General features: G+C 41.3%; 1 protein-coding gene across 2 annotated transcripts in view; it reads left to right on the top strand.

Moving 5' to 3' along the window:
* The window catches only part of DAAM2 (dishevelled associated activator of morphogenesis 2), a 172,438-nt gene that overhangs the window by 143,008 nt on the left and 13,836 nt on the right, over window positions 1–15,594 (top strand). For both annotated transcript variants that reach the window (XM_069009816.1, XM_069009815.1), the window contains 6 exons: window positions 7,156–7,240; window positions 8,793–8,899; window positions 9,599–9,687; window positions 10,450–10,618; window positions 13,128–13,235; window positions 14,637–14,697. In XM_069009816.1, coding sequence (XP_068865917.1) covers window positions 7,156–7,240; window positions 8,793–8,899; window positions 9,599–9,687; window positions 10,450–10,618; window positions 13,128–13,235; window positions 14,637–14,697 — 619 coding nt within the window. The remainder of the gene's footprint in view (window positions 1–7,155; window positions 7,241–8,792; window positions 8,900–9,598; window positions 9,688–10,449; window positions 10,619–13,127; window positions 13,236–14,636; window positions 14,698–15,594) is intronic.

Genomic DNA, 15,594 nt, shown 5'->3' with positions numbered 1-15,594 from the left:
TGAAGTTAGTGCACCTTGAACTGCTAGTCTGGACTCAAACCAGAGGTGAAAAGCTTTGTTTTGTGACTGTCAGCTTCTTCACTAGGAAATAGCCTGCTCTTATTGTTAGCAGGTCTAATATGGATGATAGAGATTTGGAGACTGAGGTGTCCCTATGGAGCCTGCAGATTTGCATTGTGCCTTGTTAACTTTGCTGCTGTGCTATTGGAAACAACAACTGTCAGGGCTATCCCACTGGCTTAGATAATTTAATGTTTGTAATGAATAGTGTTACACCCAGAATATCAGAAATATCCTACAGATTGGCCCAGGATTGCTATTCCTCCCCAAAGTTTCCTTTTAAATGCAACCAGAAAAGCAAAAATCTTTGGGAACTAAAATAGCACCTTTACATTCTTGCCTCTTTTTTTGCTGTTTGTCATTACATGGTTCTAATATTAAAGACAGGAATTGGGAGGAATGGCTGCAGACAATAATTGAAAGGGCTTTGTAACCCCTTGGCAGGTTTTTTAATTACCCCGCTTCTTCTTCCCTGAGGTTAGACCCTGAAGCAGAGACACTCCCAGCCAAATCACCCCTGCTTGCTGCCATGCACTTGCTGCTCCTGCAGCACACCTCACACATGTACATGGGGCTGTGCACACACATGTAGTGAGAGGGGCTTTAAAACTGGTGACAAACAAAAGGGGTTTGTGCAACCCGGAGCTGCAGCCCCAGATTTCAGGTTGCCACAGTATCTGCCAACAGCTGTTTCCAATTGAATCTTACTGTGCATATATCCCTGTAGTTTATTCCCCCTTTGTTTACACTAAACTGTCGTGTCCTTTAAAGTAAAATAGCTGCATGGGTTGGGTTTTCTTTCCCTCCCCTACTCAAATGTTTTTGTTTTACTAACACTGTGTTAGAAGGGGTCAGGCAGAGCTCATATTTCATATGATCCAACAAGCCAAAACCTATCAAGAATGAGAAATGTCTCTTGCTTTCTTTTGCAGACAGGCTGCAGCATAGTAGGCTGAAAAGAGATGAAAATTGAATTGCTAGCTAATTTTTGCTGAAATTTAACAGATTCATAAACTTTCCTCCCCAATCTCATCTCTATTTCCATAAAAAAACCCCATATCTTTCAACTACTCCATAGTAGCATCTTTCAGTTTTCCTGTAGAGGAAGGATTAAATTGTCCCTGTTTAAGAGAGCCTGGTAGATCTAAAACAGTGCTCTGTTCCATAGGCCATCTTCAGAGGCTTGAAAAAGCATAAGTGAGTTTATCTCACGTACTTCCAGTAGGCCATAGTTCAACCAGGACACGGAACCATCTGTTTGTGGTGAGTTCAGGCACCCACCAGCTTCAAATTTAGCTTTCTTAATGGGGTTTCAAACATACAGTTATTTGTCACACTGGAAATCTGCTATCTCTCATGAATTTCCTGATGTCTGCAGTTTCCACCAGGCTGGAGTTTTATTGTCAGACTTGTGTGGTCTGGCAGAGTCATCCCAGATCCCCATGTTTCCCTGCTTTCACCTGGAAATTTCTCTCACCATTATGGCTTCTCCCAGCCTCCATTACTTAAGTAATGGATAATGCTTTTGCTGCTCTGTTTTTCTTTAAATGTTCTTGAAGAACATGCCCAATATATGTATTGTCTTGCTCTGTGGACTGCTCTGGAGAGATTCAGTTCTATGAGACATCTTGCTTGAAAGAAGGCTGAATGTATACTTATGGAACTTCTTTGTGCACATTATTTTGCATGAATTCCAGCAAAATAATTATGTCAGTGTTCTTCTGACATAATGTGATGTGTTTGTTATTCCTGTGGCCCAGTGAGTCAGCAGTAACCTTCTCAAGAGGCTGGAAACAATAGGAGTGCTAGCAAAATGTCGTAAAACCAGTAGTAACAGAAAGCAGAATCTGACTACACAGATTAAATAGTTTTAAATGTGAGTGTGACAATAGACAGGTACTAGCAGGCAGCTTTACCAAATGTTTGTGGCTTTGTCAATTCAAACATGAGTAAGGGAGAAGAAAAAAGGCTTGGGCAGAATTTCCAATGATAATACAAAAGAGATCAAGTATTTTTCTCACATCACTGTACCACCTCAGTGCTTTTAAACTCTTTCAGTTGAGACATTAAGGGGAAAAGCTACTCACCCAGTGTCAGTCTCCATGTACTGGCTTTGCATGCCCCCAGTCCCCATGTGCCTTTCTGCCATGTGGCAATTCAGTGTTCACCCTTGTTTTAAGGTAAATTTGAAGCAGTATGATGTTCTGGGGTACAGATCATATGAAACAGAACATATTGACACAGAAACAGCTGATTGGACTCAGCAGTTCTGTTCCTCAGTGTGCTGTATTGAAAAACACTGGGCAATAACCGGTGCCTGCTGGGTTCCTGGAGAGATGTTCTGGGTTTAAACAAAGGTCTGCAATAAACAGCTTTAACTTCTGGGCTGAGTATGATACTCCAAGGCAAACTGAACATGTTAGTCAATGCCATCCTGTCTGAGATCACAACTAGGAGCCAGAAGGTAGGGTTGCAATAAAAGATGAACCACTGCCTCATCAATATCTCACTGTAATTTGGGGATTCGCAAGTTTGGTCCTGCTTCACTCCTCTTGGCTCAGAACGATAGTCATTCCCAGATCCTTCTTGGAAGATAATTGAGAGTATTTGAATACAAAGTTGCTTGGTTACTCATGAGCTTTTGCTGAAGGAGGACAAGAAAAGAAAAGCCTGTTTCTTTCAGCACTTGCCAGAATACTTTCACAGTACAGTGCTGAAAAGACACTGGTGGATTTTTTTTCCCAACATGTTGATATAATGGTATAAGATATACCTGGTAAAATATCCCAGATGTTGTCCCACAAACATTAGGTCACTGTTGTCTTCACTGATGAGATGAATTGGCAACTGAGATAACAGGATTTGGAAAGAGTTTTCTTTCTGTCTTCTGGCTGAATATGCCATTAGAGCAGCCTGGCTCTTGAATGCTGCTTCTGAGAGGAAGCCTTTATGGGGCAGTGACAACGAGTATTTCCAAAATGTAGATATCGAACAGCCTGCAGCCTGGGAGTTGTACAGAGCCTCGGGAGAGCTCAGGAGTTAGAGAAATTATGTCTTAGTCACAGTTTGGAAATGAATTAAGTAGTAGCCTGTGTGAAATGGCTTGTGGACATGGAGAATTCTGCAGTCAATAAAAGCTAAGATTTGGGTGAGCTGTACAAACTGGCCATAGGACTAAGCTAAGTATCAATCAGTGCCTCTGACTGTCACAGCTACTACTGTTGGCATCTGTTGGAAGCACTGTAGTTCCGTAGGAGGCATAAAATGTCGTTGATACATGATAATCTGTCCTCTTCTCCAAGGTAGAAGGAACAGTGGGTCTGTGACCACTGTGGTACAGGAACTTAACATAGCGGCAACAAAGCTCCAGTTCTCTGTTAGTGGGAAGGCATGCTTCCTTCTCAAAAGCTAAGAAAGATCCAAGGAACAAGCCCATGAAGTAACTCACTTTTTCCTTGGAGGGGGAGATGGTTAATGAGTGACAAGCATTTTGCTTTGATTCATGGGAGGGAGAAATGCAGGGGGGAGGTTGCTGTGAGTTAAATCAATGGGTATATTTAAGGAGAATAAATGAGCGAGCACTGGATGTCTGTAAGGGAAGTTGATGTAAAACTGCAACATGTCTCCCAGGCATGTTCTGAGTCAGGCTGCTGGCGTTCTCCAAGAGTACGAAACAATAAACCACTTGATGTCTGCAAGTGAAGCTGGTGTTAAATCAGTCGAGGTGTCCTGGGGAGATTAGTGATGAATTACTCTGCAGAGTCAATAGAGATTATTTATGAAGCCAGAGGGGATAGAGGGAGGTAGGCTAAGTACCATATCAGAAGTTATTTGGTACTTGTTGAGTTTTAACATTGCTTGAAGATGACTCAAGCAGTTGGACTTCCATATGCTGCCACCAGATGTACGGGTGAGGGAAGAAGGAGGGAGTATTCTCGGTAAAGATCCTTTTCCTTCCTCATCTGACCAGTATCAGGCTCCTGTTGAACAAAAGCAGGCAGGATCTGTGTTATGAATGAATGTGCTGCAGCTGAGGAAAGGGGCACTGTATTTTCTTCTGGTCACATTTATTTCCTGTGTCATGATCCCAGGATACATGATTTAGAGAAGTGCAAGGCAGAGGGAATACAACTTGAATTGTGTGCTGTTCCAAATTGAGTTACCTCCAGCAGCTGGAGGAAGAGTGCTTGGATCTGCAAAGCTTGTAAGAAAGTCAGTGCAGCTTTCTAATAGATACCAAAATGTAATTTCTGTAGTGTAAATTTTTGGGGCATAATTCCACTTTAATTTTGCTGTCTCTCTCATATGAGTTTTAGACGCTGAGGGATGCCTCTTTTCAGTTTTAAATGGAAAGATTTTACGCATCTGCTTTAGGTTCTTCTTTAATCAGTTCACCTGTTTCTGTTTAAAAGCAGCACATCTGTTTCACATTACTGCTGGCCATCTTTAAGATCTTCTATATGGCTGGGCATGAGTTTTGAAAATAAAAGAAGAATCACTTGATTAACAATTCTTTGGCCAGTTATTCAGACAATTTTTAAGTGGGAAGATCTGTGTTTTGTGTCATTGTTGCTTTCGAAATGTATCCTGTCCCAGAAGAAGAACAAGCCCATTTTGGAAGAGTAAGATTGCTCTGCTGTAAATCCTTCCATACTACTAATTAGATTGGCAATAATCTAGGATGCACACCTGCAGGCACCATGACCCTGTTGCAGTCCTGTAAGTGACCAAGTTAAACTGCTTCTCGGCAGGAGACTGGCAAGCTTTCTGCTTTTCTCTACTGTGGGCTAAACCATTCAAACCAGATGTTTTTCTGCTGATGGCTGGCGGGGCACAGAATCATCCAAGAAATGAAAGTGTTTGTATAACTCTCTGTCCTTGGGGCTCTCAATTATTTTTGAACAGAAGATGTTTTCAAGTGTATTTATTGCTGATGCTTGGGCTTCTGGACAGAACAGCAAGATCAGTGGCAATATGTGCAACACTGCTGTGTTGATGTACATCAAACCTGTTTATTTGGTCCTGTTTACTGCATCCCCAAACACACACAGAGGTACTTGCACTGTGTAATGGGTGGTCAGTTAGTAATTGCTCTAGTTATTTGCATGGGAAGCACATGAAACTCACCCTTATTCTTTTTAACCTCTGTAAAAGTAGCAACAAAACCTCTCCACCCTGGTGTTAATAGGTTGCTTTATTTCATTCCCTCTCACAGACTGTGTGCCTGTGTTACAAGGTAAATCTAATCTGCAGACTCCAGATTCTGGAAAATGCAAAGGTGCTCTCTAAAGGAAAAATAGTCAACAAAATGTAGCACTTTAAAAACTTCAGGCACCAAATTGTTTGGGCATGTGTATATGTGTCTCCTAGGGACCAGGCCCACAGCCACCAATTTCAGCCCTTATCCAGTCAGTGTTTGATCAGTTCGGGGTCACATAGCCATGAAATCTACAATTCACAGTTTAAGCCAAAAGTAACCCTTCTATGTTCTGATTGAGGCTGTAAAGCTTTTTGCAGAACCTCATGCATGGAAGTTTGTTTTTTTGGTCCACAGTCAAACTAATGACCTGAAGTAAAAAGTTTCCATCCTTTTCATTGTGAAAATTTTAATCCTTATATCCCATCTGAGCATGGCCCAATTATGAAGCTTTTCTGGAAATCCGGTACTTTATATTGCTTAGTAGGTATCAGTTTGCCCTCCTTGTGGAAAGATGATATGATGACCAACTAGGAACACAAAAAGGGCAATTAGTTCAGAGATATAATACTTACAAGATTTCAAATGTCTGTTGAGTCATATTTTAGTTTCCAGCTGTTGATTATATTGGGCAATGTTAAAATATTTTAAGTTTCTTAGATTTAGTAATATTTCCTGTCTCTAAAAATAAAGCTTTTTCTTTTGCTTTTACCTAGTTCCAAAAATATGATTCTATTCAAATGCCAATGGCAATGTGAAATTTCAACATAGAACTTCTTAGCACTGAAGACAAAAACATTTTGCCTCATGCATCAGCCTGTCTCTTATTTATATTTCCATTTTCTCTTTCTGCTGTTAATTAATTATATTGATTGTAGAAGGTCCATGGAGACTGTTGACTTCACTCCTCAAATATTCACTCTACTGTTTCAGTCCCAAAACTGAGATTTTCTTGTGGATAGCCTTTCCTTTGTGGTTCACTTCAATCTTCCCTACTCTCCTGAAATGACTGAGGGTCATGGGTTGGGGTTGGTAGGGTAGAATTTCACACTTGTGCTTTACTTTGTTGACATCTGCTCTGAGACCCACAAAGTTCATTTCAAGTATCCTTGACACTTAGATATCAACAAGCAACATCTTGATAATCACAAATTTTGACTCCTCCTAATCTGCCCTGGATTTCAAGTGGAGACCTTGAGACTTCTTTTCTTTATTAATTCTATGCTCAGTTGTAGCTGCTGACCCCTACTCATTGCACACAAATGGACAAGAGTAGGTGGTAAGGAGAGTGTAATCTTAGTACCTCAGATAACATTAAAAAGCTCTTGTTTTCAGAGCTTGTTTCACATTGGATATGAAATATGGATATGCAGATGCTCTCTGTTCCTTTGTCATCTGTCACTGCTGACAGAGTGAACTTACCTAGCACAAGCAGTTTTCTTGCAAGAAAACACATTCTCAATAAGGGAGTTTTCAGTCCCATTGCTTTTTTTTTTCTGGGAGATGCTTTAATATTCACAAGTCAGGGTGTTACATGAGCTCAGGGTCATAAATGGAGATAAAGGGTTTTACTATGGCAAAAGAACTTAATGAGGGAGGTATCTGGTATGGGGGAACTTGGAGGCACGTTTGATCTATAACCTGACTGTTATTAATCACCATCGGATTTTTGATGTGTGTTTGATTAACTGAAGAGGACAAAAATATATTATCCATAAACCCTCTGTCTTTAGAACTGATATGTTCTTCTTACTGAATATTCTAGAATAGCAACTTCACAGTAGAGCTTGCCTTGCTTGTTTCGTGCCTGTTTGGTGCAGTGTTTCAGGCCTCCTACTTTCTCAATTGTCAGTCACTTAAACTTTGCACTGATGGTACAATGTCGATACTTTTGAAAGGCTGAAGCTGTCTAATGAAGAAATCAGACAAGCAATCTTGAAGATGGATGAACAAGAAGACCTAGCGAAAGATATGCTTGAGCAGGTGAGAAAGATTAAAGTCAGATACAACTTATTTTTAGGTCCTTCACTGCCTTTTCTCAAGTGGATGTATGTACTGGGGCTGCTGGTTTGTCTGGAGATCAGAACATGGCCCTGTCATGCCAGTGGAGCTGCACATGGGAGCATGAGAAAAGTATTTTTCCCAGAGGGGTATACCTCTGTTATATAACTGTTTTTGTATCAGGTTGATTTCCGAAGTTTTCTCTTCTTCGTGCAAAATTTGCGTGCTTACAGGTGGTATGAGGTTTCTTTTCATGTCCTCTTTATTTCCATGATTTTTCTCATCTCTACTTTTTCCTGCTGATTATTTGTTGTTGTTGTTGTTGTTTTCCTTTTCTCTTTTCTTCATTTTCCTTTTTCTTCATCTCCCTTCTCTGCCTGTAGCTTTTCTATTGGGAAGTGCGAGGAACCACACCCTGTAGGTCGTTGGTTAGAGCCAGGACTAGAAGAGATCTCGTGGGAACACTAGAAGGGAGTCTGGGACTTCCATCCCCAGCACTTGGTTGACTGTATAACTTGGGAGGAAAAAAAACCCACAGTTAAACCACCATTGCCCAATTTCCCTTTATAGAAGGTGGCAGATGATACTTTGACTAAAGAGAGATGTGATAAAGTTCCTTAGGACTGTGCAAAACATTGTAATTATAAACTGTCTAATAAATGTGATTCCTTCTTTCCATGCAGTCACAGTGTTTAATCATGCACAAAAAGCTTCTCCATTTGGAAATTTATAGCCTGCTTGTCATGTTATCTGAATGGCCACAGCTGCTCCAGAAGTCACTGCAAGCTTCTGATGCTCCACACCTTTGAATATCACGTATTTGTGGAATGCAATGAAGTATTAACAAGCAGTAAAAGGCAAAGTGCTTGATACGCCTTGTGAGCAGTTCTTGTGGGTGTGAGCTGAGGATGTGTGCAGGGCAGTATTTATAACCATACTAAAGCACAACTACCACCAGATATGTCAAAAATCTGTCAAAGTATGAGCTTTTAAGGTCAGCATATGAATAGCATCCAGTGTCAGACGCACATCCGTTATTGTTTATTGTTTCAGCAGTGTAGGGCATATCCGAGAGAGATAGATGAGGCTTTGTGTGTGCTCTACGATAGGCACGATGGGTACTTCACACTGTTTGGGACACATCCTGCTCTTGTTTGCGCCAATCTAAACTCCGAGTAGGGCTGTGGGAATCGAGTTCTCTCTGTTCTCCCCCTTGGGTAAGTTGCAGTAGCACTTGGCCTTTAGGATTTTGAAATGGGAAATTCCCCGTAGAATTAAAAATTAATCTTAATGGGGTCAGTGAAGGATAAAGACAGAACAGCAAGCAAAGGTTTAGAAAAGGTCAATTTTGTAGACACAGCTGCACTTTTTTGAAGTTATGGTCACATGGCTGAGTCAATGTAATGCTTCCCAGTGGTAGCAGAGAAATCTGAGGGGTCTCTCTCCCCGCCTGGGTTTGTTTGTGCCCCTCTGTCCCCCTCTCATTTTCGTTGGATCTCACACCTTAGTGTTTGGTTTGTGTCTCTCACTCTAGCTACTGAAGTTCGTTCCTGAAAAGAGCGATACTGACCTGTTGGAAGAGCACAAACACGAAATCGAGCGCATGGCCCGGGCGGATCGTTTCCTCTTTGAAATGAGCAGGTCTGTTTGATACATTATGGGAGAGTGCATGCAGGACTTCTTGGAAACAGCTGTAATTGTTACTGAAAATGGATCATCTGGCACTGGGGGGAAATGTGCAAGATTGTGGGCCAGCATTATACCCTGTGTTTGCCAGAAGTCCCTGAATGTTACAAATATTTCCGTTCGTGACACAAACTTTATGGACAAGAAGCACTCTCTGTGCATAAGGGCCTGTCCCCTGCCGACAAGCAGAAATCTGCCTCCTCTGACTAAATTTGTTCACAAAAAGAAATGCAGATCCAAGTATCAGATGTAGTATAGCCAGGGGTCAGGATTTTATATAGATCCCTTTTTCTGTTCAGCTATCTCAGGTCTTCATCCTCTGACACTCTTTCTGGTTTCAGCTTTGCTACCCCTCATGTGAGGATTCACATCTTGTTCTGCTAATTGAGGTGCAGCTGGGATCTCCCACGACTCTCATATTTTGAAAGTAGTGGGAATTCTTCCAGCTCCTTTTCAGTTGAGATCCAAACATGACTTGAGATCCACCATTTTCATAACAAGGTTGATTGTGTAGTGTGATGTGTTTGGACTATGTCCATGATCCCTTGGATCCATGGGACTGAACATGCAACCATTAGATTATGTGGGGAGCATACTAGCCCTGGACTTCAAGAGTTCCAGTTCAGTGTTGGCTTTCCTCTGCCCTTCATGCAGGATTGACCACTACCAGCAGCGGCTGCAAGCGTTATTCTTTAAGAAGAAGTTTCCAGAGAGGCTGGCAGAAGCAAAACCAAAAGTGGAAGGTATGGTTAATAAAGCTTTTGCTAAGAGCTGGGCAGAGGGGCAGGGAAGGTCAAGAGAGGCTTGTCTTCAAAGGAGATGCTGTTACATGCATGCTATGCTTGTAGAGCCATTGAGCCCAAGGCATGTCATATCCTAAGAAATTAATTCTATCTGACACTCTTCTTTCACCCATTGACTTAATAAAGTCAGTTTCATGATTGTTACAGTGTAAATATGACCCGACAGATATGGCAGCATGTTATCAGGCTGTGCTGAGCTTCCAAAAACTTTCGTGGCCTTTCTGTGCAGGTCACCCTCAAGTCCTTGCACTTTCCCTCTTCAAAGGACACTTAGAATAGATACCTCAGGACAGTGATACTCTGGGAATGTGTAACCTAGAAGCAGGGGAGGTGTATGGCTTCTGTACCACATCCATGGTTATTGCAGAGAAGAGGTGAGTGTATTCTACTCTGTGTTTTCAGATGAGCTCAAGCCTTCCCTCTGTTCTCACTGGCTGTGCTTTTAGAGTGCGAAGTCCAGGAGAACAGCCTTGGTCCTATGTTCAGAGGAGCTTCCTGCAAGCTAGATGTAGTGCATTTTCCTCCCAGTTGTCCTGATTGTGGGGGTGTGTGGGTGCAGGAAGGACAGTACACAGGCAGTGTTGCAGCATTTGTTGTGCAATAGTTAGATGGGCATTTCATGGTATTTCAAATTATGGGCCCAAGCATGTTAAAAACAGCCACTGTGCAATAACCTGTTCTTCTTTTTTCTCTCTTTTCAAGCCATTCTTCTGGCATCCAAAGAACTCATCCGAAGCCAGCGTTTGAGGCAACTCCTGGAGGTAGTTCTTGCCTTTGGGAATTACATGAACAAGGGCCAAAGGGGAAGTGCTTATGGCTTCAAAGTCTCCAGCCTGAACAAAATTGTGGACACCAAATCCAGCATAGACAGGTGGGGTAAAAGGCCGTAAACACATTCGTTACTGTGCTGCTGCATCTCTTATCATAGTAATAAAAATGGATTTTTGTTTGATTTTAGCTCTGTAGACAATTGAAAATATTGTCTTATTTGGTACTTAAGTAATGCTTTTCACTCTAAAAAATTCTGCAGCAATTAAGACCAGCTATTAACACAGCAACCAAATTCTGCTCTTTCTCTGGAAAATGCACATCTGATGTTGGACTGTGTTTCTGCAACCCTATGCAAAGATGACAAAACATAGTATTTCACAAATAACTGAAATAAGTTTGGGGAGAATGAGGATTTCTATGGAATTTGCCCTTTAAACCAAAGTTTTATGGCCATGGTTTTGCAAAAAAAGAAAGCACAAAAAAAATCTGAGCACAATTTTATGCCTCCTGTGAAACATGGCATATGTTTCTGATGCAGAACTGTCATAAACCTTCTCTCTACGTACACCACTAATGAAGCCAGAAGGCATAGCTCAGAGAGACTGATCCTGGTTGTATCTGTGGCAGATAAGGAAAACAGCTGGTTTGGGAATGTGGAGCTTACTGTTTATTGACATGGACTGCAGGTCACCCTATGTTTTGCCCCATATCTGCATGCTGGTTCTGGAAATTAATCCACGTGAGACTGAGCAGAGAATATGACTTTTGGATTCCAGCAGCACTAAGGGTTTTCTTGGAGATCTGTTATGCTGGCTCTTACTAACTTGCACCTTCCTTGAATTTTGAGACCTGCTGAGACCATAACTGTGGTGAAATGACTTCAGGCTGTGACAGAATGAATGATGGCAGTAAAAAATCATAGGAAATTCATCCCTACCTAATAGAGTTTGAACTAACAGAGTACTGTTTTGACTACCAAAATGTCCTTTCTGTATTCCAAGGCTAACACCTGAATAGCTAATGTTGAACTTTTTTTTTGCCTTACTGTAGCTTGGCTTGATTTTTCTATAAATTAAATATCCTGTGCAGATTCTGTTCTCTCACCAGTTCCCAGCTCCCAGATTCCAGTCTGTGTGAAGCAGTGGCTGTCTGCTATCTTCCCTGTCAGTTAACAACATAACACCCACCTAAAGTAGCTGTTATGGCTGTCTGTTCTCTTTACATGCAGAATTCCTTGTTTACAAATTTCCTTAAAGCTTCTCCTGCATCCCTCATCCATCTCAATCCTATCTGCTCCAACTTGGGCTGCAACTGGTTTTGTGTTAGTGAGCCTGACCACTGCTCGTAAGTTGTTTTGTTAACTGCAGTAGTTTTCTTCGCAGCTTCTCCAATCTCCAGGAACCTTCTTCTCTTCTTAGTTAACTCTCAGGTTTGGTTCCCACATTGCCTCTGAGGACAGCTTGCTTCTCCCTTACAAGTTAATGTCCCTTTAGTACTAGTAGTTGTTTATTCTCTGAAGTATGTGGTGACAAATATTATATTGTGTTATGCAATTTTCTTTTCTGTTACACCCTCTACGTAGATGGATGGAAGCTTGCTGGTGTTTCCAGAATAAATTAAGATATAGTATATTGCTTGGGGTTTTAGGAAGGATGGTTCATAAAGGACTAATCTGTCATACATGAAATCCCTATTTGTGCTTGGTCTTTGCATATTAAGTGCTTTAATTAATTTTGAGCTTAACATTTTTAAATTGAATGTTAAAATTAACCCATCAGCCCAGGTACACTAATCAAGTTTTTATGGTCTTCCTGTGTTTACTGTATACTTTTACAAGTGTTTTAAGACGTGTTGGATGTATTTTTTTTTGTTTTACTTGTATCTTGGTTTCAAGGCAGATTTTAAAAAAAACCCCAGTTGCAACAAACAGCCCAGCCCCCGTAAGTACCTGACCCTTATCTCAACTAATATCACCCCTCTGACCAGGAGGAGCCATTGGTGGACGGAGATGGTCTGTCAAAGGGAGAGCACCAATCACCTTGAACCAAAGGGGTGGGCTGTGGGCAGACTGTGGGCGGAGCAAAAGCTATAAAAGGGAGAAAAACAGACACGCCTTCCTCAGTCTCCCTTCCTCTCCAGCTTGCTATGGCAGTGCTGGAGAAACCTACCCCTTTCTAGGGGCTTTTAGAAATAGATTTCTTTTTGACCAGCCTAGACTGCAAGTTTTTTTTTTTTCTCTACCTGAGGTTCAGAGCTGCCTTAAGCCAAAGCTCCTGAATCCCTGCGCTCCTGGGGCATACTTCCTGAGCCACTAGGATCCCAAATTTTTATATTTTGTTAGTTTTTGCAATTTTTCAATTTTTCTGTTTTAATAAATTGTTTTAATTTCTACAAAGAGTTGTCTCATTCCTCACATAATCTATTTTAATCCCTTATACTTTTCTTTACTTGCAGAGCTGCTAACTGCTGACACATTGTTTATTTTGTCCAATCAAGCACATTTCCTGAATATTTTTCACTGATTTGTCACAATCCTTTCACCATCCTTTCCTTCTCATTACCATCTTCCTTCTCATTTCTACCTTCTGTTTTTATTTTGTTTTCTTTAGGAACATTACACTCTTGCACTACTTAATTATGATCTTCGAAAAGAATTATCCAGATATCCTAGACATCCAGTCTGAGTTGCAGCATCTTCCAGAAGCAGCAAAAGTCAAGTAAGTCCAGTGCTATTGCTTCTCAGAGATGGAGTTCCCAGAGACTTTTGTTCACTTAATTATCATAATTTTTTTCATTTCTGTCTTCTAAACCCATGGCCAGCCTTACAGTTGTAATGCCTTTGTTGTAGATAACTAAATTAATAGCTTTACTCAGATATGCCTATATCTATTTACAAATCAGACATTGTAACCAGGATGGCTGTTGTTTGTAATTCACTCACCATATCCTGTGGTTGTTCATCTAAGTGTGCTATTTTTTCTGGGTAATTGCAGGTTTGTTTCTAAGATGGGGTCAATTAGGCACAGAGGCTACAGTAAATCTTTTTCAGGAAGATTGTTCAAACTTTTGCACAAATCAGTCTTGCACAGAAATGTGGAAAGCATCATACTTTCTGCAAAAAATTCAATGGTCCATTTCTGGAAGTGTTTGTGAAAAATGAATACAGAAGCCATCCCCCCAAATACTAACATTTTTTTTCTTTCCAAAGCACTCCTCAAAAAAAATTATGCATATTAATTACCCAGACATGATTCTTTGTATAAGGAACTAGTCCAACTAATGAAAGAGAAGTAAAAAATAAATGTCTTTTCACACTTAAAAGGCATTTATTAAAGCTTTAGTGGTGTTTTTGAGATGTGAGCTACTACTCCCCAAATATTTGGAGGGTATGCCTACTGATTCCCAAACAGGTACTCACTATTTATCTGGAAATTAAAGACTTATTTTGCTCACAAGTCCTAGAAAAAAAGAAATTCCTGTTTGTATATGATGAGCAGAAACTCAGTGTAACATTTGTGTCCAGGGAAGCATGTATGAGCATTAACAGCACGTTTCTATGCTCAGTTACAGTGTAAGCTGGCCAGGACTACCATGTGGTAGAAGTGCAGATGGAAAAAACAATGCTAGGACTGTGAGGGAGAAAAAAAGTCACACATAAATGTCCTGCTAATGGGATTTAGTAGTTACATGGTGTAAGAATCATACCTAGAGATAATCTGAGACTCCAGTGATGTGAGTGCTAAAGCTGTGCTCCTTGCTTGTGTGTCAGCTGATCACTGCATGCTGGCCGTGTGGCATACGCTCCCTGTTGAAGGGTCAGGCTCAGCTCACAGGACACATGTTCTGAGGGCAACCCCCCCTTTTCTTCCCAGGAAAATCCCAGTCTTCAGTGTGACCACAGGCAAGCAGGGTCTGCCTCATCTTACATCTCATTCAAGAAGTAGCACAGAGCATTAACAGATCCCCTTCCCCTCGTTTCGAGTCATCTGGTGTGGCTGGTGCCAGAGGCCGGATACCAGACTTGATGGGCCAGTGGTCTGTGCTGCTGCACAGTTCCTGTAGCCCTGTGTAACACTGCTCTTTTTGTTTTATCTGCTCTGTGTCTGTCTCCTGTGCAGCCTGGTAGAGCTGGAGAAGGAAGTCAACAACATAAAGACTGGATTGAAAGCTGTTGAAACTGTAAGTATCTGAAGGTTTCCAAAGTGCCATACTTAAAATATCTCTCTCAGAATCAGGGGCACTATATATTTTATGATAAGATAAAGTGGGCTTTCTTTTTTCATTCCTTTCCATTCCATTCCAGAATGGATTAACCAAGAAAAAACAAATAAAAGCTTCTCATGTGGAGCTCCTGCTGATGATCTTAGCAGAGTTAAGGCTAATGAAAAGCTTGTTTGATCTCAACCTGGAAAGTAAAAGGACAGTTTGACAAATGGCATGGACTGAAAGAAGAAATAAAATTCTTGCTCTTTCTTACTGAGGGATGGATGGCTGCTGAGCAAGTGTTTCACATGGCTCTTGGAGTAGTAGTAAGCAGGTAGTGCTCTGTTATATGCAACCCTAACCTCTATCCTAATCACTCCTTGGGAAGGCAAGGGGAAGAATAGAAACTAGTTAAAGATGAAGCAGCTGAGCTGGCAAGCAAAGCAACAGTGGTGGGGCTTTTCCTGCTACTAATGAAAGCCAGTTGTTGGGAATTGCATTGGGTGGTTTCTGTGCAAGGATTACCTGTTTACAAGGAACTAACACAGGACCCTCCAGTCCTCATTCACCATGAGACAGACAGTGATGAGTTCATTTTTCTTTCACATGACCTGAATTTGCTTTTGCCTCTGGGAGTAGAGGAAGGCGGTCTTTGTCCTGTCAGCAGCCCCCAGGCTGTCTGGCTGTTGCCAGCAGTTCATCATGTAATTAACCAGTGATCCTCCTGTAAAAAAAACCCCAACTTTCCCAACCTTATTTCTGGATTGTTGGGGTAAGGGAGAATGCAGCAATGAGAAGAAATACTGTTCCATACATGGAGTACAGTGTTTGGGAATTAAAAGCACCTGTAAATGGAAGGCTGACATGGAGTTC

This window comes from Aphelocoma coerulescens, chromosome 3 (genome assembly GCF_041296385.1).
Source record: "Aphelocoma coerulescens isolate FSJ_1873_10779 chromosome 3, UR_Acoe_1.0, whole genome shotgun sequence".
NCBI classification, from domain to species: domain Eukaryota; kingdom Metazoa; phylum Chordata; class Aves; order Passeriformes; family Corvidae; genus Aphelocoma; species Aphelocoma coerulescens.
This window is presented reverse-complemented; position numbering and strand designations above follow the sequence as displayed.